General features: G+C 43.3%; 1 protein-coding gene across 6 annotated transcripts in view; it reads right to left on the bottom strand.

The window, feature by feature from the left end:
- sipa1l1 (signal-induced proliferation-associated 1 like 1) overlaps positions 1 to 23,720 on the bottom strand; it is a 71,330-nt gene that overhangs the window by 2,043 nt on the left and 45,567 nt on the right. For all 6 annotated transcript variants that reach the window (XM_054760842.1, XM_054760844.1, XM_054760843.1 and 3 more), the window contains 16 exons: positions 22,501 to 22,604; positions 22,251 to 22,408; positions 16,235 to 16,814; positions 11,575 to 11,673; positions 11,096 to 11,271; positions 10,591 to 10,878; positions 9,173 to 9,322; positions 8,249 to 8,379; positions 5,061 to 5,158; positions 3,489 to 3,970; positions 3,213 to 3,386; positions 1,682 to 1,850; positions 1,125 to 1,359; positions 885 to 1,055; positions 701 to 812; positions 549 to 627 (listed from right to left, as the gene is read on the bottom strand). In XM_054760842.1, the coding sequence (XP_054616817.1) occupies positions 549 to 627; positions 701 to 812; positions 885 to 1,055; positions 1,125 to 1,359; positions 1,682 to 1,850; positions 3,213 to 3,386; positions 3,489 to 3,970; positions 5,061 to 5,158; positions 8,249 to 8,379; positions 9,173 to 9,322; positions 10,591 to 10,878; positions 11,096 to 11,271; positions 11,575 to 11,673; positions 16,235 to 16,814; positions 22,251 to 22,408; positions 22,501 to 22,604 (3,206 nt within the window). The remainder of the gene's footprint in view (positions 1 to 548; positions 628 to 700; positions 813 to 884; positions 1,056 to 1,124; positions 1,360 to 1,681; positions 1,851 to 3,212; positions 3,387 to 3,488; positions 3,971 to 5,060; positions 5,159 to 8,248; positions 8,380 to 9,172; positions 9,323 to 10,590; positions 10,879 to 11,095; positions 11,272 to 11,574; positions 11,674 to 16,234; positions 16,815 to 22,250; positions 22,409 to 22,500; positions 22,605 to 23,720) is intronic.

Raw genomic sequence — 23,720 nt, 5'->3', positions numbered from 1 at the left:
GTGCAGATTCGGGAAGTACCTGTAGTGAATTTCACCAACACTAATATCAAGTTTCCAAGTCTTATGCAGCCATCGCATTTTGATCTAACAAATCGTAAGTACGTTTGATCACGTGTAGCATTACTACAGTTTCTGTGTGGACTGCGTGGACCACAGCATTAGCTGAACTCCGAGCTAACACTGGGAACACAGGGGAATGCAAGGTTTACAGTGTGCGGTTCTAATCCTGCCTGGAGCACTGCCACTTCATTTGCTTCCATTTGTGTCATCATTCACGGTAGTCAACGTGAACACCTGCGACTTACAGAAAATGTTTTTCCATTTTAAATTCGGTGGGTGTGGCTTATATTCATGTGCACTCAATTGTCCGAAAACGGTATGTGATGGACATGCTTAACAAGTTTCCTTAAGGGATATCACGTGTACACTTGCACAGTGTAACATGTCTTAAAAGGAGTAGAGCTTATTTAATCCTCAGCAGTGACTGATCATTTGTTCACTTCCTGTGTTTCAATGTTTATATGTTGTATGTAATATGTGTGTATTACCTTCTTGAGGTCCTCTTGGAGCATCTTCACCATGGCCTCCAGCTTTGTCACCTTCCTCTCCAGGCCTATGTGACCCTCACTGTGTGAACAAGCATTGATTGATTTGATCAGTTTAGTTGATTCAGAAGAACAAATTGTTAAGTTCGTGTCACCTAGATGAGGGCCGTGACATGGGGGCAGGTTGTAGCTCTATGTGGGGCTGCTGAGGGCTGGAGGCACCGCTGCTTCTGTGGTTTGAATCCCCAAACACATAACTTCTCTGGACTGGAAGGACACATACAACATCTTAAAAGTGCACAAAGGCTTCAAACCGGTATGACTATTGCTGGTGTCTACCATAGTGTGTGTTTCTTTCACTCTCAAAGGTATTAGCCACGTCCACAAGGTGTGTCCATTCAAGGGGGCTGTCCCTGTCAGAGGATGGGAGGGGCATCAGCTCCTGTGGCAGTGGCCCACGATGACGCTCCACCAAATCCACCAATGACGTGTCAGATGCTGAAAGGTCGCCTACAAACAGGAAAACAGTGATGAGCCGACACGCATTTCATTGGCGCCGATCTCCTCCATTTGTGTTACCGTGCAGTTTGACGCCCAGCTTATAGGAGGGTCGTCGAAGGGGCACGCCCCGGGTGGTGGGTGAGCGCGGGAGAGTGGAGCAGCTGAAGAGAACATCGGCTCCGAGTGTCGGCTCCACCACCGAGTCAGTCAGGGAGGGAAGGCGCTGGCCACGGTAGATGCTCTCGTCCGACAGCGTCCGATGGAGCGAGCGACGGCGGCTGGGGGGCTGGCTTGGTGGGGACTTCTGTGGATGCTTTGACAGGAAGTATTCATCTTATGATTAAATTAATTGTGAAACCTAAAAAGGTGGAGCCTGGTAGCGCTAGTAACAAACTTGTTCAGGCAAAAATAATGTTGCCTTGCCGACATAGTGAACACATTGAAATAAGTGTAACCTTAAAGCCTCAAAGTCATCATCACAGGCACACTGGCTTCTGGTTGGTTTACAAAACATAAAAGTGGCCCTTGCAGGAAAAAAGTTTGGACCCCCCTGATTTAGCGCATGTATTCATTTGCATGGATTCTCTAACTGATGACCACTTTGGAGTCATTTTAACAAGCACATGTACCATTACCTTGTCCTTATATCTACGTGGTGGCAGAGGGCTGTCCTGGGCACCATGCCTCTTCACATCCTCCTCTACAGTAGACTTGGCATGAGGCTGTGGCGAGTGCATGTCCCTTAATGAAGGCCTGGCTGCAGGGGTTGGAATAACATCCACCCCACTTTCCACTGGGGACTTCCTGATGGCACACGACAGGCATTTGTTAGCAAAAAGATGCAAAACTTGCTCTAAGACAGCCTTGGGTATTATGTGTAATTTGCTCTACAACCACAAGGGGGGAATCAAGCCACATAAAAGGGAGGTCAAGGCTTCATTTCATATATGAAGCCCATCCAGCCTTTCTCTGATTCAGTGAAACGCTGATCATGTGGTCTGTGTTTATGATCACTACAAGTTGCATTAGAATATAGTATGATATAATGGCAGCATTAGCTCTCCCTAACTGGAAGCTTGCTGAGTTGATCTCCCACGTAGCTTTGAGCAAGAACATCCAGGATGCTTCAGATTCTCACGTATCAGTGTGGATGACGCTTTCACTTTCTTTACAGGGCACCATCATTATTAATCATAGTGTGAATGAAGTAACATTGTACAGTAAATGCAGGGCTTCCGCCACATGTAATTGATAGTGGCGCACCGCCATGACAAAATAAAAGCCGCCACACCTTAAAAATGAGGGGCTTTTTAAAACAATGTTAAGTAATATATTGTATTAATGGATATATATGTTAAATATTGTAAATACCTATATAGCTTATTTACAAACATATTGACCACAATTAGTTTGAAAACAAATTAAAATGTAATGAAAATGTTTTACTGATCTTTATTTTGATAAACATGCACTGGAATCGTCTGATCGCTCATGTTTAAATCTCACTCGACTTTCTGGCATATTTGTTTACACATTTTGCCTGGCTCTCACTGCCTCCCTGGCGCCAGCTAGCAAGGTCGTTTTTGTCCCGCGGGCGAGCTACAAGTGGCTATCACGTTCATGGGGTACATGCTAACTTACTTTTTTAAAATGTCACAAAACAATCTTCATTATGTCATCAATATAATACTTATGGCTTGTCTTCAAAACGCTAGTTGTGTGTCTAAGCTGTTCAACATAAACATGTAGTGTGTCCAGCTGATGTTGAGTAGTTCCTAAGATTATCTGCTTCACCACCAAGTGTTCTATTCAAACATGACGCCTGGCTGTCACATAAAACACAAATAGCCCAGCCCAGTTCTGTATTCATGTTGTGCTGGTTGTTGAAAAAAAGTTAAATAAGTTAATAAATGAATAAATAAATGCAGACGCAGCAGCAGCACAACACAGTGGTGGCAGTCCTCCCATGCAGCCCACCACCATGGCTTCAAAAAAATCCTAGGGGAAACGCTGATTAAACGCCTCCTCAGCTAACTTGGCAAACCTCTTCAGGTAAATGGTTTGTGTGAGCGACGAGAAGAAAAGCTCTAACTCAAGTCCCCAGTTGGTCTATCAGTTTCTCGACCCCGTATGTAAGAGATTTTTCTAAGAGAAAACAGAACTTACTTGCGCGTGTCTCCAAAGTCAACGGAATTAATGGTGGAACCAGGCTTCCTCCAGCCTATCAGGTACTTGGACTGAGCTCCCTGGCGAGGGTAGAAGCTCTTTGGTCCAGGCGACACCGAAGACTGGGATGACGGGGATGTGGTTGAAGATGATTCATCTCTAGGGGAGCTAAGCCTTGTGTGGACAGTAAAAAAAAAAAAAAAAACACCAAAAAAAACTGTCAACAGCAGCGCAACAAACTATCAAGGAACTAAAAAATCGTGCACACAGACTAACCTTGAGTGGGAGCCGCCATCACTCAGACTGAAGGTGCTGCTGTCACGAACAAGGAGATGAGTAGGAGGGCTTCGACCAGTACTATCCAGGCTCCTTTCTCCTGGAGGACCTGGGGACTCAGCAGCTGCAGGCGACCTCTCCAGCATTCTGCGTCCTCCTTCTGTGGGGCTGTGCCATGGCGATCGATCCCTGCTCTCTCTACCCCCGCTGGGAGCCAGCAGGGAAGTGGTGCTGCCGTGATGCGAGTGCGGGTGGTTGTGGTGCGAGGCCCCGTAAGAGCTGGTGTCGATGCCGCTGTCGGCCGAGGCGCCCTGGAGGTACCCTCCACCTCCTAGGCCGTTGGGTTCTGGGTCACCTTGGTCCCCGCTGGAGCCTCCGCCGGCCCCCATTTCGTACCATTTATCGCTGTCACTGTGACCCCCACTGGAAGCCGTGCTTGATAGAGTGTTACTGCTGGAGTGTCCAGAGTAGGGACCATCCGACTATTAGAACAAAGTAGAAAGACAGTTGATGTTTGGTATATTTAGCAAATATTCAGATCCATTTAGATTGTTTGTTTTTTTTTTTCCAAAAAAAGCAATTAGACTTTTTGTGGTCTTATTGGACACTTGGAGACTAAGGCTACGTTGACACTGCAGGGTATGATGCCACTTGGCAATGTGAACGCAAAGTGTCCGGGAAGTGACGCACGTGCGCAAAAGCTCGACATCCCAAGCTTCTGCCGTGTGTTTCCGGAAGTACAGACTGCCTTGATTTGTGCTCTCCTCGGCACGTTTCAAGGATTTTGTGCAACGGGAGTCAACATTTTCTTAACCAAAGGATTAAGATTAAGAAGAAAGAGGGCAAGGCTTTCGGCTGTGGCAGTTTGTGCAGAACTTGCTGTGACGTCTGTTCCGAGGAGCGTGTGGGTGGATGTTGGGACTTTGACGTGAGGCGCTTCACCGACACTTTTTAAAAAATAATTTTCAGTTTCTTGTTCATTTTAATGCCTGATACAACTAAAGGTACCTTTCTTTGGACAAATATAACAATGACAACAAAAATAGCTCATAAGAGGGACATTTTTTGGCAGTACAATGCTATAGCTATTCATGGGAACTTAAGTGATTTTGGTTATGATCAAGAACACCATGGATGTTGCTAGATATCAGCTCTTAAATGAAAGTCTTATGAGCTATATTTGCTATGATCATTATATTTGTCCAAATAATGTACCTTTAGTTGTACCAGGCATTAAAATGGATCAATAACTTGAAGAAACAAGGGTGCTCTAATCATTTTTTCCATGACTGTATGTGATTTCGCCGTTCGGACTACAATAGCTTGGATACATATCGGATTTACATCCACATACGAATGAGGCCTGAGTCACGTTTGACAAAAAATAGAATTGTATTGTTCACACTGAAAATTAGATGCGGGTAACACGTGAGCAAAAAAATCGGGATTGACCTGCAGTGTGAATGTAGCCTAAGACGAAAGCACGTATTTCTCTTCTCAACAAGCAGCAGGTCCTGCTGTGGGCAGAATGCTTAAAAAGTACTGATGTTACAATTTGTGCAAAAAGCTGACCTGACTGCTCTTCTTAGGGGATAGGTGGATGACCTGCTCCTGTCTTTGGATGCGAGGTCCTCCAGAGTAGCCTTGCCCAGATTTAGAGACTGGTGCCTCTGCAGGGGAAAAATAGCAGGACATTGAAAACACCCTGAGGCTCGACCAAGACTTTTATGCTGTGTGTTTTTAATGGAGGAGTGCAATTTTTTGCTACAGCCATCATACTTTGACGACACTCTTTTCATTCTGCCTCTGCTGTTTCTATGAGAAAAAAAAATTCTGATCACTTGTCATTCAACTCAACATACATCACAAGAAAAAGTGTCCCTCGACAGTCCCTGCTGGGCTTGTTCTGGGCAAGCTGTGCCCAGAACAAGCGTGTGAATGAGCGTGTTTGTGTGCGTGTGCACCGAAGTGAAATACTCTGGAAAATGTGACTGTTGTGTAATTGTCCACATCTTATGCAACATGACCTCCAGAAGAGGCATATCAGGATCACGGTAACACAACCGAAACCGCAATGGGAACTATCACAACATCTGCTCAGATGAATTTACAAATTTGGACACCCTCTCTTATCTCTCTTAGCATTACTATGCACACAGTTTTCTACGCACGGCTGCCCACAGGCGTTTCTGTGCTCATTAGAAATGGCTGACACGTGCGTGTCTGCTTGTTTGTTTGAGTGCAAATGCAGTCTGTGACTACTTGTTTTGTAATAAGACTTGCCATAAATATCTTGCAAAGGTCAGCCTCACCATCCACAACCCTAAAAGACACTGAATATTCTCATTCGTCCCGGTCACTGTATTCTCAGGTCACTGAATCGATCGCAACTGGACTGTTCAGGTTGTCTTAGAAGGCATTTCGCCTCTCATCCGAGCAGGCTTCATCAGTTCTGAACGGAGGGGGAGGTCTGCAACACCACCTTTCTCTCACATGCAATGCTGTCCTTTCATCCCTTCCTAAAAGAGTCAATCATTTAGCCTCTAACAAATAAACAAGGCACAGCCGCCTTGGTTCAGGTGGGTCCATGACCATTATTACATCTGAAGGGAATACTAATGAAGGTGATATCACCCAAACGACCATGGTTGGAGGACAGAGGCCCCACCCCATTATATCCTAGCGACCGTCATTTCATTACACAAAAGAGCAAAACCTGTCTGGACATGTTTGGTCCATTAGAGAGTAAATACACTGGATCTTGCACCACGTTCTCAGACTCGCTTTGTCCTATCTAGTCTGAACAGTGTTCGTCCCACCTAGTCTTTGAGCATGAACTGATGAGAGGTGAAACGTCTAAGACAACCTGAATAGTCCAGTTGCGATTGAGTCAATGCCCTGAGAACACTTTGTCCCACCTGAACATCCACTAGAAGAGATACAGTACTGTACAATGTACTGGAAATGTACTTAACTGTATTGTTTTAGTGAACTATTTCACAGCAATCATTAGGAAGCAGTGAAAGAGTCGATAGAATACAAAACCAATATCCAGCAAACTCTGTGGAGGGGCGGCACATGGCCCAATTCATTCAATTTAGTGAGGATCTGGAGCCAATGCAGGAATTCATCATTACAGTTTGAGTCACTATGGCCTCAAAGGAACAGTTAACCCCCCCAGAATCTTAATGGCACCCTATGGCTGTTGGTCATCCTCCGTGCACCAGGAAGTAGCGTGCTAAACAGATGGACAAACGTGCAAAGACTTTTGCACAGTATTGTATAATGTCTAATCAAAATAATGGTGTCCACCATTAGATGAGTTGCTCTAGCTCTCCAGTATAATGACCACATACTGTATGATCACAATGCAGCTCAGTGGAGTGCAAACCTCCGGCGAATGCCTGCATCTCCAACAGTGAGAACAAATTCCTAAGTTTGCACTTTTATCCAGATGCTCACCAAAATGTATGCATTCTTCCATGTGCCACATTATTACAGCTAAGTTTGATGGAAACTCTAGCTGCTATTTGCAACATGACTGCTAGTGCTGGTGTTCTAAGACTTGAACGAATGAATGCATTTTATGGAAATGATCAATTTACTCAGTCGTCCAACCCAATGTATACTTGTCTGTAAAAATAACTCAATAGTATGCATTCCTCTATGTGACCTGAGCTATATTTGGACACACAGTCAGGCCACATCCTGATAGATTATGACTTTTAGGTCAAGACGTTAACAACGGAGGACCAGAGAAGTGCACAATGCTAAACCACAGTCGGCACAGCGGACCATAAAGAGCTGGACACTAGACTGAACTTGCAAAGCCTGAACTCTTCCACCCCAAAACAAGAGCTTTAAACAAAACCACAAAATGAAAAGATTCTGGCCACTTTCTCTGTCATTGTGAAGGTCAGCACCGGGTTGAGAACACAAAAGTAAGCTGGTCGACATTCCACTTGAGAAAGGTCCAGCAGAGAATCAGACGGGTGGGCAAATGAGACTGGAGTTTCATTTCAGTGGCTTTGACTGACCGGCATGGACAGAAATAAAGCACATTTGCAAAAGCTCTTCTATGGGAAAATGTGTACAAGTAAATGAAAGCAGATGTACAAGAGAGGGGAAAGGATGAATGAGACACAAACGCCAGTGGTGGTGAAATCAACAAGAGTCTTGACAGAGGAAAGGGAGGGAGGGGAAGTCACACACGGAGTCGGTTAGCCAACTGTGCATGGGGGCAGGAAGAAGAGGAATTCCCCCCCCCTTGACATTGCCAAATCTTATAAAAGAGACAGGTGAGCAAGAGTTGGCTTTTTTTTTTTTAGATCGCATTCTTTCCATTTTCTGCTTGTCTCATTATCTTGCCACCTTTGCTGTTTGCTATTGAGACCTTCACTCTATCCCCCGTCTGAGCCTAAGATGCACAAGTCGCACAAAAAAAAAGACACTTCTACAAGTAGATACCCGTCTTTGCATATGATGGAAGTCAAAGGTTTTAAAAATGTAAAAACAAAAAGCTTTCAGTGAGCGTATCCCTGCATTCCATGCAATTCTGCAGGGCATGAGTCAAGTTTCCTCACATTCCTGTGCGCATATGTAAACACAAGCGTGTATGCATAGCATAGAAGAGTATAACTGCAGATAGAGCAATCCATGCTTTACTGAAGATGTCTGCACATTTCTTTTAAATGTTTTAAAAGAAAATGACATTTCTACAATGTAAGGACCTAATTTCAACATGGTGGTTTTGAACTCACCTGTTGACCCTCGTTCTGGCCCTCCTTCTTCCATTCCTCTCGGCCAATTGGGCGTCGACTTGCCACCTGAGCCGCCCTCTCCGACGACCTGTCTCTCATTGGACATTGGAGAATGGCGATTGCCTACAAACCTGGTTAAAAAAATAGATATAATCAGATATTATAAAGATATAATCAGAAAAAAATAAGATATATTACACATAAATCAGATAACAGACTCACAAGTTAGCAGTTCCTTGTTTTTTTTTCTTGATAGCACATAACCTGCAGTGGCTATTGCCTCATCAAGGTATTGTAATGCCGGCTTTCAATGGCTTTCCACTCATATTACCCATAAAAGTAGACATGAGAGTAATAAGTCATTTAAGACGCAAATAGAACATCATGTGTTCCCTTGGGGACCATAGTGGTGGGCGGACAAATGTGTGGATGACCACAAAACAGTGGTTATTTATTATTAATGAATTTTGGTAAAACGCGATAGAGTGAGGGTGCGATGTTTGAACCTCAATGTAGCGAAGGACGACTGTATACATTTATAAAAGGAAACCATCAGGTGGCGAGCTTTTCCTCCTGTCACTCACATGCGCATATACTTGGAAAAATGCAGGCCTGCTGGAAATGATGTGTCTCAACGGTTGGGCAAGTTCTCAAACAACAGCAGAAAAGTTATGACGCTAATTCAGATAATGGTGCTAGATAAGCAGAGCGGTCTTATATTTGCGTCCATACGGCATATGCTTTGTATAACAAACCAACTGTGTTAAATTCAATCCAGATTCTCATTGTGGATATTTAATAATACAATAATGAAGTGCCCTCCTCGGCATGATGATGAATCCACTTCATAAGAGAACAAAACAGCAAACATTGGGATGTTTGAGGGTATACTTCATCACAATAATGTGTGACCATCTTTCTTACTGCTCTGGCATGGACTTCTGTCTCCAGTGAGCCGAGCTGCCGGAGGCATCGCTGGAACAGGACAGGTTACTGGGAGAGCTGCGATTATGAGGAGAGCGTCCCAGAGCCATCGAGGAGGCCAGACTGTAGCTCTCGCTGCCTGGAGACATCCTGGGGAATTAACACACACACACACACACACACACACACACACACACACACACAGTCTGGATGATAAATATACAAATATGTTTCTGATTTGAAATCCAACGAAGTCGTCTGTGCGTTTGCAACATGAGTACGTTGTTTAAACAGTAGGTCTCACAATATGTTGTAATTATTTAGAGCAGCTCTATTCAACTGGCGGACTGCGAGCCAACTCTGGCCCACCGGTGACATCACACCAGCCCATAAGTCTGTTCTGTTTACAAGTAGAAAAAAATGGAATCCGGAAAAACTGCAGCATTCTTGCAGTAGTCATTATATTATATTCATTCTTTGAATATTTGGTCTTGCAATGGAGCAGGCCTTCTCTGTTAAATAGACAATCATAACCTAATCGAATTGAAGACTATGATACCATTTAAATAACAAAATTTGACTTGGATCTTCATATGTAGCACAGTTACGGTTACTGATACGGTACTGTGGCAGTACCGTCATTTCCGGTGTGTAAGCCTCTAATTTTTCCGCTCTGAACCCTAATGTTGCTTATTTATTGCTAAAACTACAGTCCCCATGATGCTTAGAGTGCAGCTTCAGGAAGTAGCGAAGTGGACGTGTTGAATAAACAGAGCCAGCACGTCTGCTGCAAAAGAGTACAAGTTTTTGTGAGTTTTTGTCTCGTCGAAGAGACGGCCTGCATGTCGGACGCTACACTATCACCAACAGGTTTCGAAAGGCAAAAGGGACAACTCAAGCTAAAGGGCTAATTTGCCTCGGGCAACAACAAAAAGGAGAGAGACTGACAAAGTGTGCGACAGAGGAACGATGAGGCTGTTCAAATGTGAAGCGGACGACTTTAGTGGTTTTTATTTCCCAGGAGGAGGATGAGTACAGCGATGAATGAGTTTAACCAGCCGTATTACACGCACTGTTCGGTCCAGTTTGGGAAACAAAAACATGTATTTTATCAAAAGGTTCAAAACTCTCTGTGTAACATCTATCTGTGTACTAAATTTGTAACGTTACAACGTGGACACCTACGGCTTATACTGTAGATAGGTGCAGCCTACATACAGTATGTACAAATCTTTTTGCTCTTTAAATTTAGTAAGCACGACTAATATACCGGTGCGCTCTGTAGTCCAGAAATGACGGTATATCTTATCTGTGTACAAATAACAACCTCCACTGCTTTGTGTTTATTTTTACACCCTCTTCTCTGTGCTAGGTCTTCTCTCACGGCTGATGTGATTACACAGAGGAGTACTCTGTACCTCTTGGTGTCCATGGGGCGTCCATCACTGCTGACACTGCGTGGGATGACCGCTCCCCTCTCCAACCTCTCAGCTGACAGGGTCTTGCCCACCGAGCTCCCCAGGCTGATGGCCCTGTTGGGAGTGTGGGGCTGCGGTGAGGCAGTGAGTGACTGCTGGGGGCTGCTGGAGGTCCTCTGCCACTTGTTGTTGTTGCTGCGGAAGGGGAACTTGTATTCGAAGGAGCCGCTATCATTGCTGCTACTCTTGTAGTCAGCCATGGGCATGCGGTAAAGCTCTGAACAGCCTCTGTCAAAGCAAAAGGTCACAGAAGACAACTTAAAACGTGTCTCTTAGCTGCGTCAATGTACTCCGTTCGTTTTCTATTAGGCCTCTTTTCATGATGACACCATCAAACTATTGGCTTCTCTTATCGTCCAATACATGCTAATAGTCCACCCATTATTGTGCACGCACATCATTTTTACTTGACATTTAACTTGTGAACAGCCTCCTTCACACCTACCTGCGTGGAGTGGCGTCATCGTGCGGTGGGATGATCGAAACACGCACGCTCACCGAAGTGCGTAACAGGTCAATCATTTGCTCGTGAGTCAGTGTTGCGACAGCGACTTTGCAGATTTCTACCAAGCGACTTCCCTGTCGCAGCCCTGCCTGCCATGCGTAGCCATACGGCTCCACCTTGCACAAAAAGCAGCAGTGTCACTATCAGCTCGACTTCCTTCATTCAAATTAGAAGGAAATACATGAGAGTTCAAGGGTGTTTGGAAAGATAAGGTAAATAATTCAAGCCTTGGCATGAGAAAAGACAGCGTTTTTGTGCAAAACGAACCCAGATAGAAAGTGAGAAGGTGAAAGAGACGATGAAAAGCAAGAAACAAGTATGAGAACTCCATTAACTAGCGAGACCAGTGTGAGATATTCAGAGATTAAGTAAGGCTGAAAAAGGACACAGTCTCATGTTACAGAATATGAATTAGTTACCTCGGCAACAATGCCTTCATAGTTCACATGGAAGCCAAGCTGTCCAAGGCCGTTTCGACGGAGCGTCATCTCCGATGTATCACAGCCCTTTGTCAGGAACTGGTCATAAGAGAGGAGACGGGAGGAAAGACCAAGAAAACACAAAATGACTTAAAAAATACCGCAGACAAACTTGCACATTCATCATGTGGCTAAATGACGGAAGCCATCAACTCCTACACATTTCACATTTCAAAATCAAAGACTTTTTGCATCATTAGAGCTGCAACGATTAATGGATCAATCAATGATTATCCAATTAATCGGCAACTACAGTCATGGAAAAAATGATTAGGCCACTCTTGTTTCTTCAGTTTATTGATCCATTTTAATATAATGATGATAACAAATATAGCTCATCAGAGTTTCATTTAAGAGCTGATATCTACAGTAGCAACTTCCATGGTGTTCTTGATAATAACCAAAACCACTTAAGTTCTTACATGAATAGCTATAGCATTGTACTGCCACAAAATGTAACTCTTATGAGCTATTTTTGTTGTCATTTCAATATTTGTCCAAACAAAGGTACCTTTTGTTGCATCAGGCATTAAAGAAACAAGGGTGGTCTAATAATTTTTTCCATTACCTTATTTTGGTATTCAATGGTATTCAATTTTTTTTTAATTTTTTATTAAAAATATTAATTTCAGCTTCTCAAATGTGAATATTTGTTAAGTTCCTTAGTCAGCCATGAAAGCACACCTATTATCTTTGTCTTTTAGGCAAAAGATAAGCTTTTTATCAGCTTTTACTTTGGAAAACAGTAATCAACATTTTCTGATAAGTTGCGGACCAAACCACTAACTGCTTGTGTTTGGTTTCTATTGATTAATCAACTAAGAAATTGAACATAAGTTGCAGCTCTAGCATCATACAAATAAATTATGGAATTAATCGTTAGTTTTCATTATTCTCAATTTGTATGCCATCATCTTCATATCATTTCTAGTAGATTATAGCTAGGTAATGTAGCTCATACAAAAGCTTGGAGGAGGATCAGAGCAGAGGGCTGGCCGTCCAACTTATCAATCTTTCCTAATGTTTTCTTGGATGTGTGCTCTCACTGCCTTAGCAAGCACCTTAGAGAAACAGATCCATCCATTTTTTTTATTGTATAAAATCAAATTCCATACTTGCGTAGGGGCCAAGCATGAACCTGGTATGTTTGTCATTTTCATGTTTTCTCGGTGAAAGCTGTTTTTGCAACCTTTGGCATTCAAGTAGCGGTGGGGATAAGCTGCAAAGTAGCTACGCTTCTTCTAATACCCGCGACCCGCCGCCCTTGCAGGACGTTTTCAGCAGTTGACTGGTGGGGCAATTTAGTCCTCACTAGCTGAGTAAAAAAAAAGGATGGTTCTGGTAAGAGAATACCATGCAAAGTAGCTATTAAGTAGTTTTTGGCACACCTCTGGCAGTGGCTGTGATAGACTTACTTGGGAATATTAAGCGGCTAATCTTCCTGCAAGACACTCCCAAATCATGGCAGAAATGCAACGGATGTACGGCAGTCATGCTACAGTGGAAATGCTCTACAGTTCCGTACACGCTCGGATAAATTAAAAACGTAATTTAGGTTTGTAAAGACAAGATTTGCTTAAGAAATAGCTACAGTTATCGGCTGCACCTGTCTCAATCGCTCAACTGTAGTGGTCATCATTAAGGATAAGAATCATATTGTGACATAATCTGGGTATTGTAAAGATGACGAGGTCGACCAACAATCTCTTTATTGCAAAAAAAAAAAAACAGGCTACTGTCGTCTGAACCACGCCAAAACAACATCAGCAAACTCAACTGTCCTCTCCGCATGCTCCTCGGCCCGCATCCACACACACACACACACACACACACACACACACACACACACAATCACAGAATGTCAGAAAACACGAAACTCTTTGACACTACACATACTGTAACTGCCAGGTCGCTACCGCATCCTTGCGGATGCGCGCAAAAAATCTGCTCCTATGAAAGCGACAGTAATAACTAAAGCGGCGTTTTTTTTTTTTATTATTGTTTCATTTATTTCTTGTATTTAGTCTTTTTACTCCCATATTTTATGGCCTTCATGTATTGTGTGAGGTATGAGTTCCGACTTACACTAAAATTTGTCTTCCAAAACGTTGCAGGATGGAATTGATGCGTAACCCTTTGCTTTGCAAGAGAAACATTATATTCTTCAAACAAAACAACAAAAAACACCCCACCAGTTTTCTACTGATTGCAGTTAATCATCTTCGATTAAAAAAGCCGACTAAATTCTTACGAGAATTACACGTAATAATTGTAGCACTGCAACGGCACATGCTCTTTTCCCTCTTCTCCCAGCATGCACTTCTAGTGTTAGCTGTTCTTGAATATCAGCTTTCAGGCTGTTTACGAAGAGCAATGGAGTTGCAGCTTTCTGCTCCCTCCAAAGCCAAAGTTAATGAATGTTGTTGAACTGCAGAGCAAATTTCCTCAAAGAGGTAGGCAGCAAATAAGACGGCAGGTTTTGGGGAGCTGTGCTCTTTATTTGTACACTTGTTGACACTGCTCTCACTCGTACCGACGCTCTTGCAACAAAATGCAGAAAATAGATTTTGGTCTTCTTAAAAAATAGCCACTAAAAATAGAAAATAATACATGAAATTACAACAACTTAAACAGCAATTCTATGGCAAGCATAGGACGTATGAGTAATAAGATGGTCTGAGCCTCACATGCAGACCCGTGATGCATCTGCAAGCGGATGGACGGAGCATCACTCATTGCAGACGTGTTTAATCCACTACAACAAGCGTTATGTCAAGTTAATATGTTTTCAAATTTGACATTTCAACGTGAACCTTTGCAGATAAAAAGCAGCACCTTCTTTCACCTCGTCGTCATCTCATCACACACCTCAGCATTGGGACTTGAGTGCGAGTACGGTGTTCGTTGCTATCCTTTTGTCTGTCTCACCCACACGTGTGCTTTCTTTTGACCGCCTCCACTCTGGTTGGCTCGGGCGCTTTGGTACGCCAGAAAATCCATCCCCTGGCATCCATTTTAATCTCACTCTCATTCGAGTCAATTTTGACACAAAGCCCCATTATGACTATTTAATCATTAGTCCTTGACATACTATCATGGTCGGTGTCGTGCATTTCCTTAGCCGTTTTTGCTCAACAACGAAGTTCCTCTGCTGCGGTGCAGCTGCTACTAAAGTGCAGCACATGACCGTTCCATCAAACTCATTACTAACAACATCCGGTAAATACATTTAGAGCATAAAGAAGTAAGAGTGTGACAGAAAAAAGGTAACGTAGGTGGTCCGAGGCCACTTCCATACCCTGCCTCTTGCCCTGGAGTCATGTAAATGATGAAAAGATGAACACCAGATGTACTGTATAATGTAACATGAAGGTGAGAGACACTTCTGAGCACCGTACTAAATCAAATAACATCGTGCATGTGTGTGGGTAGCACGACGATAGGGGAATTAATGTGTTCTAAAGCACTGAGAATTATACAAGACAACACTTTTTTCCCCCCCGACCAGTTTCCATGGCAACGGCTTGTGAAGAGCCAGAATGGCTTCTCTGTAATGTGTAGGTGTGCCAGTTATTAGGAGCACGCTGTCCAAAGGTGCTGCTGAAACTCCCCCAGTAGAGCAGCGAGACGCGAGACAACAGCAGCGTCATGTAGAGACGAAATGTTAGCAATTTGCAATGTTGCCTTCAATTGTTCAGGAGGAGCATGTTAGGTAGCCGGTACGGTAGTAAGTCATGTTATACGGTGTTTCCCACAGGGTGACGATCTACCTGTGGCAGAGGGTTGCATAACTGACCATGAAGCGATGCTTTTTAAAACCTCTGACTTCGTGTTTGTGTGTGGATGGGTAAAACACAGCTTTTTGGTTTGTGTCATAAGAAATGTATCTCATTGTTTTTAAACACAACATGAAGTTATTGTCGTACGAGTGTTGGTGTCATGTTGTGCAGTGGCAATGAATGGAAATGAATGTACTAATCCTAATATAGGGATGAGCCTGGATGTAACTTTATAGACCCGTTTTAGACCCTAAACAAAGGCCTTTTAAAAAAAAGCTTAGCTGATTGACAGTTTGATGGCTCTGTTTCACTGATAACAATGTCTTCAAATTAGCATCATAACTTCCCTTGTTGTTTGCCAACGTGCCCGACTTTTGAGCCACTTTTTTGCGAGCGGGTCTGTGTCGAGGCTGCATCTTTCGAGGTCAGCGGCGTGTGTGTGTGTGTGTGTCAGGGGGAAAAAAGCTCTGACTTGTTGCGTTCGTTTGGCGTATCATGCTGGTTCGCAGGTATAAAGCTCTGCATACATACAATATAACATGACCTGTTGGAAAAAGGCCTTCTTGTATTTGGTCACTACGGTCTTCAGTGTGCCATGTCTGTGCCTCAGGACTCAGCACTTCTTGTAATGCTTAAAGTTGTGCTTGTACACAAAGCTTACGCTACTGTAGTGAATGAAGCTCATGCAGGTGATTAATCCAGTTCATAACTTTTGTAACATAGGCTATTAAATTAGTTTCAGCTGCAGACTGAACAGAGTAAGGGTTGTTTCTAATTTCATGAGTGTGTGTGTGTGTGTGTGTGTGTGTGTAACATCTCACCTCCAGACGTTTGAGCACCTCTTTGAAATCCTCCGTGTTATTACTGATACTCCGTAGCGACACACTTTCTCCACGCTCATAGAAAATCCTTAAAGATGCCGGACTGCTCAGCGTCCAGCCAATCACATCTTTGGTGGCACAGTTGAACACCACGGCTTTGACATCATGGTCCAACAATATGAGGAAATCATTGGAGATGGCCAGAAGGGCATCGATCTCCCCCCCACTGCCATGATCCTCCGCGTGGACCGGCCAGGTAATGGCCCCAAGACTGCGCAGCTCAGCTCCCGCATACGGACGACTCTTTTCCTTTTTCTTGTGGGCCAGTGAGATAAAGGGGAACTTCCCGGATGGGTCAATGGGCGTGCTGGTTGTATGCCTCTCGGCCAGGTCACGCAGGTACTCCTGGCGTGTTCGTGTGGCCATGGCGCGGAATTTGTGAGACTTGTGGGCGGCGTTCTCTGCATTGATGACCTTAGCGAGGAGGAAGTCCCGGAACACCGACGACTTGGGGAAGGTAACGCCTTCTGGGATCGGTGGTCCAAATGATGGCATGTCTTTAGACCGGGTGACTGCCACGCTGTAATGGGAGGAGCAGAACAGGTGGGGAAATTACACATATTTACTTGTGGCTTAAATTGATGTTGAATCAAAAATGAATAATCAGAATGATCAGTTTCTATGGCACTCTTCTAGGTACTCAAAGACACTGATAATAATAATAATAATAAAGTAAAAATAATAAATCACATGTTTAAAAATATATAATATACATTTTTAAAATGTATAACATAAAAAATAAAAATATATTACAATGGAACGTGCGACACATTTACTCGCCAGAGACATGAAAATTGGTGATAAAGAATTTTTTAGCCTACGGCAGTTTGCTGACATCCTTTTCCCCAATTGGTGCATATTTTGATTTGGATTTTTCTTTTTTCACAGGATAATTTATACTCTTATCTGGGGAAGCACGATATCTTCTTTCAAACCGACATCGCTAACTTTGTGCTTCTCAAGACCGAAACGGTACCGATAACCATTTTTTAGAGCTACGTTTTTTTTTTGGTTTGTTTTAACTGTAGTTTGTGCACACCTGGAGGTAAAAGGACTTGAACACATTCGGATTTGACCAACTGTACCTGTTGATTTGGCTCACTCAAATATCACATCACTACTATCAGGAGAACCAGAGTGTGGAGCGGAGGAGCCAACTGGCGTGTCCCAGCAAGGTGCACTATATTTGGGCACATGCTCTGAGTAGCCGGTGTGATGCCACAGAGGTCTCTGGCAAACCTTCTGTACTTTTCAGACGCTGCGGCGCTGGCGTTTCAGGTGGCTTATAAGGTTTTTTTCTGTGTACTTGATGCCATTTTTCCCCTCATCGCAGAAGCGTTTGGTACAACTACCGTAGCATGCAAAATATCCTCGAAAAGTGAATGTTTGTTTACAAGTGAGCTCAGGGGAAGTTACGACGGGCCGTTAACGTCACAAAAAAAATGGAGCCTTTTTAAAATGACCAATTATCTGAGCTATGTTTTTTTTATCAGATTCATCAGTATAACGTCATAATTCCCTCATATCGGCCCGATAATTATCGGTCCAATAATTATCGTGCACCCCTACTCTTAGCAAACAGAACTGCTGCAGATCTTTCTTCCGGTGGCTAACAGTCTAAAAAACTGTACATGGGTATATTTTGTTAGTTGTTGTGGTCGAATCCAGATTAATACTGCCATGATTTTATTTTGAAGCTTACTTTGCACTGAACAGGAAGTAACGTTGCTGTTCTTTCATGCTGCTTAGCAATAATGACGACGTTGAGAATACTACAACATGCTGACACACACAGGACAATTTTTCGCAAAAATGACCCCTTTGGTTCTAAAATTGTATTTAATTTTTATTAAATAAATAAATTATTTTATTTAATCAGAAAACTGGTACACAATAATCCTACAGCTGTGTATGATATTGCATATGTACCATAACATAACACCAGATGTCAGCTCAAATTAAACTCTTAATAATCTTTTCAATTACATTGAATCTGTAGGGAAAATTCAAAGAGTTGTTTTTTTTTTATTATTAATTTTTGTCTTTTTTGGGGTAAAAACGCTGGTTTAAAGAAAGCTCAGTGATGTGGACAGATTCCAGTCTCCCCCGGTAGGACACAATAAGACTCCCAAAGTACGCAATCACAGGAGCCAAAACAAACTAATGCTGGCACAAAGCATGTAAAAACTAAATATAGTACTCCTTTTGACGAGTTTCGTTTTTGGTCTGTAACCCCTGTTGTAACTGCTCGCAATCAGCCCTCTCAACTCTCACTCAGACCCTGCCGTCTAAGGATGTTTTCCCCGGCTGGTATGTCAGGAACTCAGCTGAGCAGCCGTTGGGAGGAAGAAGAGAAGAATTAACGGAGACAGTCTGCACTTCCACAAAATCTACAATTCATGGTCAGGAACATTAAGAAACAGCAGCCCTCTAAATAGGACGTACCTAAATCGGCATCACAATGCCCTCCATCATCCCAAAAGGTGCTTTGGAAATAACAGACAGAACCCCGGCGGTCATCCGTCCTTGTCTCAATCTCTTTGTGAGCAAAATGCTCCAATTACAGATTCCCTCACAGGTAGAAATTGCCAGGTGACACGGCCAGGTCCCTGAAGTCGTCATCCCACACACGCTTTGACACGCCTGCTGACATACATCGGCTCGCATGTTGACACCATGAATCACCTTGTCTAATAAGCAGCTCAAGCTAATATGTCACCCACATGTTTCTAAATAAACCTCTGCCACGCACTGTTCTCCTGGGATTGGATTATACGTGCAAACCGCTCTTTTCCTACAAGAGGAAGGAAACATTTAGGGTGCAGATGGTGAACTAGAGAGTAGTAAACACTTAGTGATAATATCACAACACCATAATAACACCCTACAACTAAGATCTGGAATGTCAAATGACATTTCTATACCTTTCCCAACATAGCAAGTACTATTTATGTACAAAGAATAATGGCATGAGTAGTGTATTTCCTCATGTAGTGATTGGGGACTTTTATTAACTGTACTGCGGGGGTAAGGTGTTTATTATGGGTGAGGCCTTTAAAGATACCGTATTACTTGCATATACAATGCAAAGCCAAGTGGGCAGTGGGCAGCTCATAGTGCCGGAGATCCGATCTTGTGTCAACGACTTGGTCATGGAGACTGACTGAATTTAACCTTACATGTTTTTCGTTTTTAATAAATCCCCTCTAGAAAGGTCCAGAACCTCACTAAATATTTTAGGGGCACTCAGTCCCGTCATTGTCAAGGTGTTATTTTTTTTCCCCAATCCATAATTTTATTCACATCAGCTCTTCAGCTTTACGCATGCCATCTCTGCTCGGCAGGAAGTTGTGGTGAAGACTTCTTCCGCAAGACACAGGGGTGTCATTATGAAATCCAGTTCCAACCCTCTAGTTCAATGTTTCCCATAGATTTATCTGGCTCGCAGCAAATACATGTGGCGCTACCTGTTTGTCCATCCATCCATCCATCCATCTTCTATGCCACTTCTCCTCATTAGGGTCGCGGGTATGCTGGAGCCTATCCCAGCTGACTTCGGGCAACAGGCCGGGTACACCCTGGACTGGTCGCCAGCCAATGGCAGGGCACATATAGACAAACAACCATTCACACTCACATTCATACCTATGGACAATTTAGAGTCACCAATTAACCTAACATGCATGTTTTTGGAATGTGGGAGGAAACCGGAGTACCTGGAGAAAACTCACACACGCACGGGGGGGGAACATGCAAACTCCACACAGAGATGCCCAACGGAGATTCGAACCCAGATCCTGCCGATTTCCTGACTGTGTGGCCAACATGCTAACCACTAGACCTGTTAGCCCTTTTTTAAAGTGGAACCATCATTAATTCTATTTGAGCGGAGGCCACAATAATTATGACATAGAAATGTTGCGGGCACAAAGCAATTTACACGTGTTTTGTAAGAACGCGACACATGGCAGGGTATTTTCAAGAGGAGTTTGTGCAGATACTACATACAAAATGTGACCTTTTATTGCTTATCCCTCTTCATCATTACAACTATCACTCAATACACTCAACTGGAGCTCTAAAAGCACTTGTACTCAAACACCTGTGAGTCAGCCCGACCGAAGACCTGTGACTCACACACGGCAAAGTGAAGGGGAAGGAGAGAGTTCAGCGGCAGAAGTATGGAGGAGAAGGCATGGCGAGAATGACCATTAACTTGAAGGGTGGCAGTCAGAGAGAAGGACGAGAATGCGGCGTGGCAGAAATTGTTACGCTGGCGAGGTGACCTCGTGGTCGCCGAGGCGCGAAGCTTGCCAAAACCGGATCAGAGAGGCCACTCTCCCGTGGCTTCGGCGATTTTCAGTCTTATAAATTTATACCGTGTGGGCAGATGCACACTTCCAATACCCACAATCTGCTGCCTACTGCGCCAGGGCAAAAGAGAGAACATGTCAATACCCACAGCGGTGGGAGGCGTACATGTGCGAAAGGCTACACGTGCACGTGCGTGTGTTATATTTACAACCGCTCTTCCATCATCAAAAAGATGATGTTAAATTAATTTTCACTTACGGACACTGAATTCACACTGGTGAATCACAGAAGGCATGTATAAAACAGGATTCGCTCAACTGCGAGCCTCCTCGTTCATGTGTGTGCGTGTGTTGTTGCTAAGTAACGATGCGGCACCATGGGGTGCAATTAAGACCTCACACAATGTGCGCAGATAGCAATTAAAACACCCATTAAGAGATAGGCAAGGGAAGAATAACCAAGAGAAAGATAAGAGACAATGACAGAAATATAGATAATAAGACTCAGAAAAGGAATAACCACAGCATGTGACGCCTTGCAAATCATTTTGAGGGCAGGATGTCCATCAAGTCTTAAAAACGACTCCTGGTTGATCAATTGTATTTTATATTCCACATCTGTGTCAATGTGGGAATAAATCAGGAGGCATAGAGAGTCCTTACTGTCTTGCTGCGATGTCATGCGCATCTTTCGGAGACAAAGAGTGGAAAGAATACTATTTCAGCAGTGATTGACAGTCGTTTTTTTTGCTAAAAGTATAATAAAGCTGTGTCTCCATATTGGAGTGTCCCGATCTGATACTGATATGGGCCGATATTGGCAAAAAACGACTATTTTACCATTATTACAGCCCGCTAAAAATGAAAGAAAAAAACACCCCAATAGTCACCTTTACACTGGTTTTACTAAATATAGCAGACATAATCATAAAAAATAAGCCATCTTGGATATAAATAAGATAACGGACTCACACATTAGCATTGACAGCATACACTGGACATTCTGGTGGCTGTTGTCTCATTAATGTAACATTACTGACACCTAGGGACCGGTGAAAAATACTCTACTGCCGCTGTTCACGGCACTTCAATTGCTTTATTAACAAGCAGAGAACGCAGGCAGTGGACGTTCACACAGGAGCTGCTGTCGGCCAATCTCTACAATGCTAACCTGCTGCTAGCACTCAGCAAACAGTCAACTCGAGCCAGCTGACTCTAGCCCTGCTTTTTAAAAGGTGCACACAGGGTCACAGATCCTGTGTTACACTTCATATCACGTCTTTTGAATGCCATGTATTTGTATATTCATTCATTTAGTCATTTTATGCTTAGAAATGCTTAATTTAGCCCTTGAATGTGTACAATTTGCTTAAATACGCATTCTTTTTTACTAATGATATCGGACAATATTCAAGGCTGCAATCGGAATTGCATCCAAAGTGAAAAGCTTCCACACTTCCAGTGTGCCTAGCTTATGTATGGAAGTGCACAGACTGAGACACATCCAAACTATCCAGTGGGTGCAAATAATGAGTCGGGTGCAGCTTCTGTTGACAGCCAATAGAAAAGCCCCATCGTGCTGTCTTTAACCAAGTGTGGTCCACCATTTTATATCGTGTGGCTGTGGATTCAGAGCAGCTCACCTGTAAGAGGTATTGTCGGAACAGGGACTGTGCGCCCGCACAATCACAAAGACATGTTGGAAGTGTGAACGGATGTTTTTGGGGGTGAAGGGGAGCGCCCCTGGCTCCTGGAACACAATGGTGACGATGTCATTCCCGATGTGACGCTTCCGCAGCAGCTAGAAATGTTCCAGAAGTAGAGAGCAGAGTTAGCTGCACTGTCGGGATGATCTTTGCGACTGCCAGACAATTGTATGTACACCATACTTACTTGTTGTTTATTGTTAGGCGTGTAGGGAAGCATGGTTGAAACATGGAACATGATCTCATAGTCCTTATAGGTGGTATACAGGGAGTGAGTGCCTGTTGAGTCAGCTGAAAGAAACAATTGACTGTGAAATTGCCCATCCTTCTCCACAAAACAGCAATCCCTACAGTAAAGTAGACGCAAGTGTAAGCTATTACACAAGTAGATCCATTAAAAAACAACTGTCAAACTCAGTAGGATTGGGTTTCCTCTTAAACGGTTCACTTTTATAATAACAGACGCAATGATGATGAACTGTAATGTTTCTCCGAAGATGCCATCACCGACTCTGCCGCTAGCTACTAATAGACTGTGGCAATAAAGTGCTAATAAACACCTCCATCGACTTCTATTCAGGGAACAAATCAGTCATAATGATTCCAACAGGGGGTGATTTATAGGCTTCGGTTGAATTGACATCAAACTGAAGGACAGAGAGGAGACTCGGTCTGCAATGAACAGAATAGCTTTCATCAAAAAGAGGCTACGTCCACAAAAAACACTCCTGATTCCAAACAGCACTTTTAGTTGGTATTGTGTCTGAGTGGTGCTCTCTGCACCCAGCATAAGAGGATCACTTATTCATCCAGGTACAGCCACGTGCCAGATGCGAACAACACCAATTATTGATGACGTACTTATTTTTAGAAGCCAAATGCTCTCCAAGAAGAGGGGCTAAGAGTGTCTGAATGTACTCCTACACCTCCATTGTTTCACACGTACGCATTGCTGGCATTTAGAACCCTACTTTTGTGGCAGCTTATTGAACTGTTTAGATGTTTGGGCTGCGAGGACCCACTTCTTCTGAGCCATTAGCGACACACTGTGAACCATGGATGATGATGGAATGCAGGCTGAACACAACTCATCGATAACTTTTGCTTGTTTAGCCCATTAGTTGTTTTCACGTGACATATACCTGTAATATAACACTTAAATATACACTTCATTATCTGACGGGATGTCTTTGAGGCCAGTGGTTTGTTTTTCAGAGAGAAGATTGTAGCGCCGCTGCTTGAGGTGCGTGCTAACAGGCAGTGTGCTAGCATGAATTAACTTGAAGCTGTGCACAGAACAAATATACACATTAGCACTCAATAACGTCACCAAACTTTACCTTTATGCATTCCCACAGAGTATCAGCATTTGGGAGCAAATATGAAGTGAAAACCCCCTATAAAAAT

The sequence above is a fragment of the Dunckerocampus dactyliophorus genome, chromosome 19 (assembly GCF_027744805.1).
Source record: "Dunckerocampus dactyliophorus isolate RoL2022-P2 chromosome 19, RoL_Ddac_1.1, whole genome shotgun sequence".
Taxonomy (NCBI): Eukaryota; Metazoa; Chordata; class Actinopteri; order Syngnathiformes; family Syngnathidae; genus Dunckerocampus; species Dunckerocampus dactyliophorus.
Note: the sequence above shows the minus strand (reverse complement) of the source record. Positions and strands in the feature narration are given on the sequence as shown.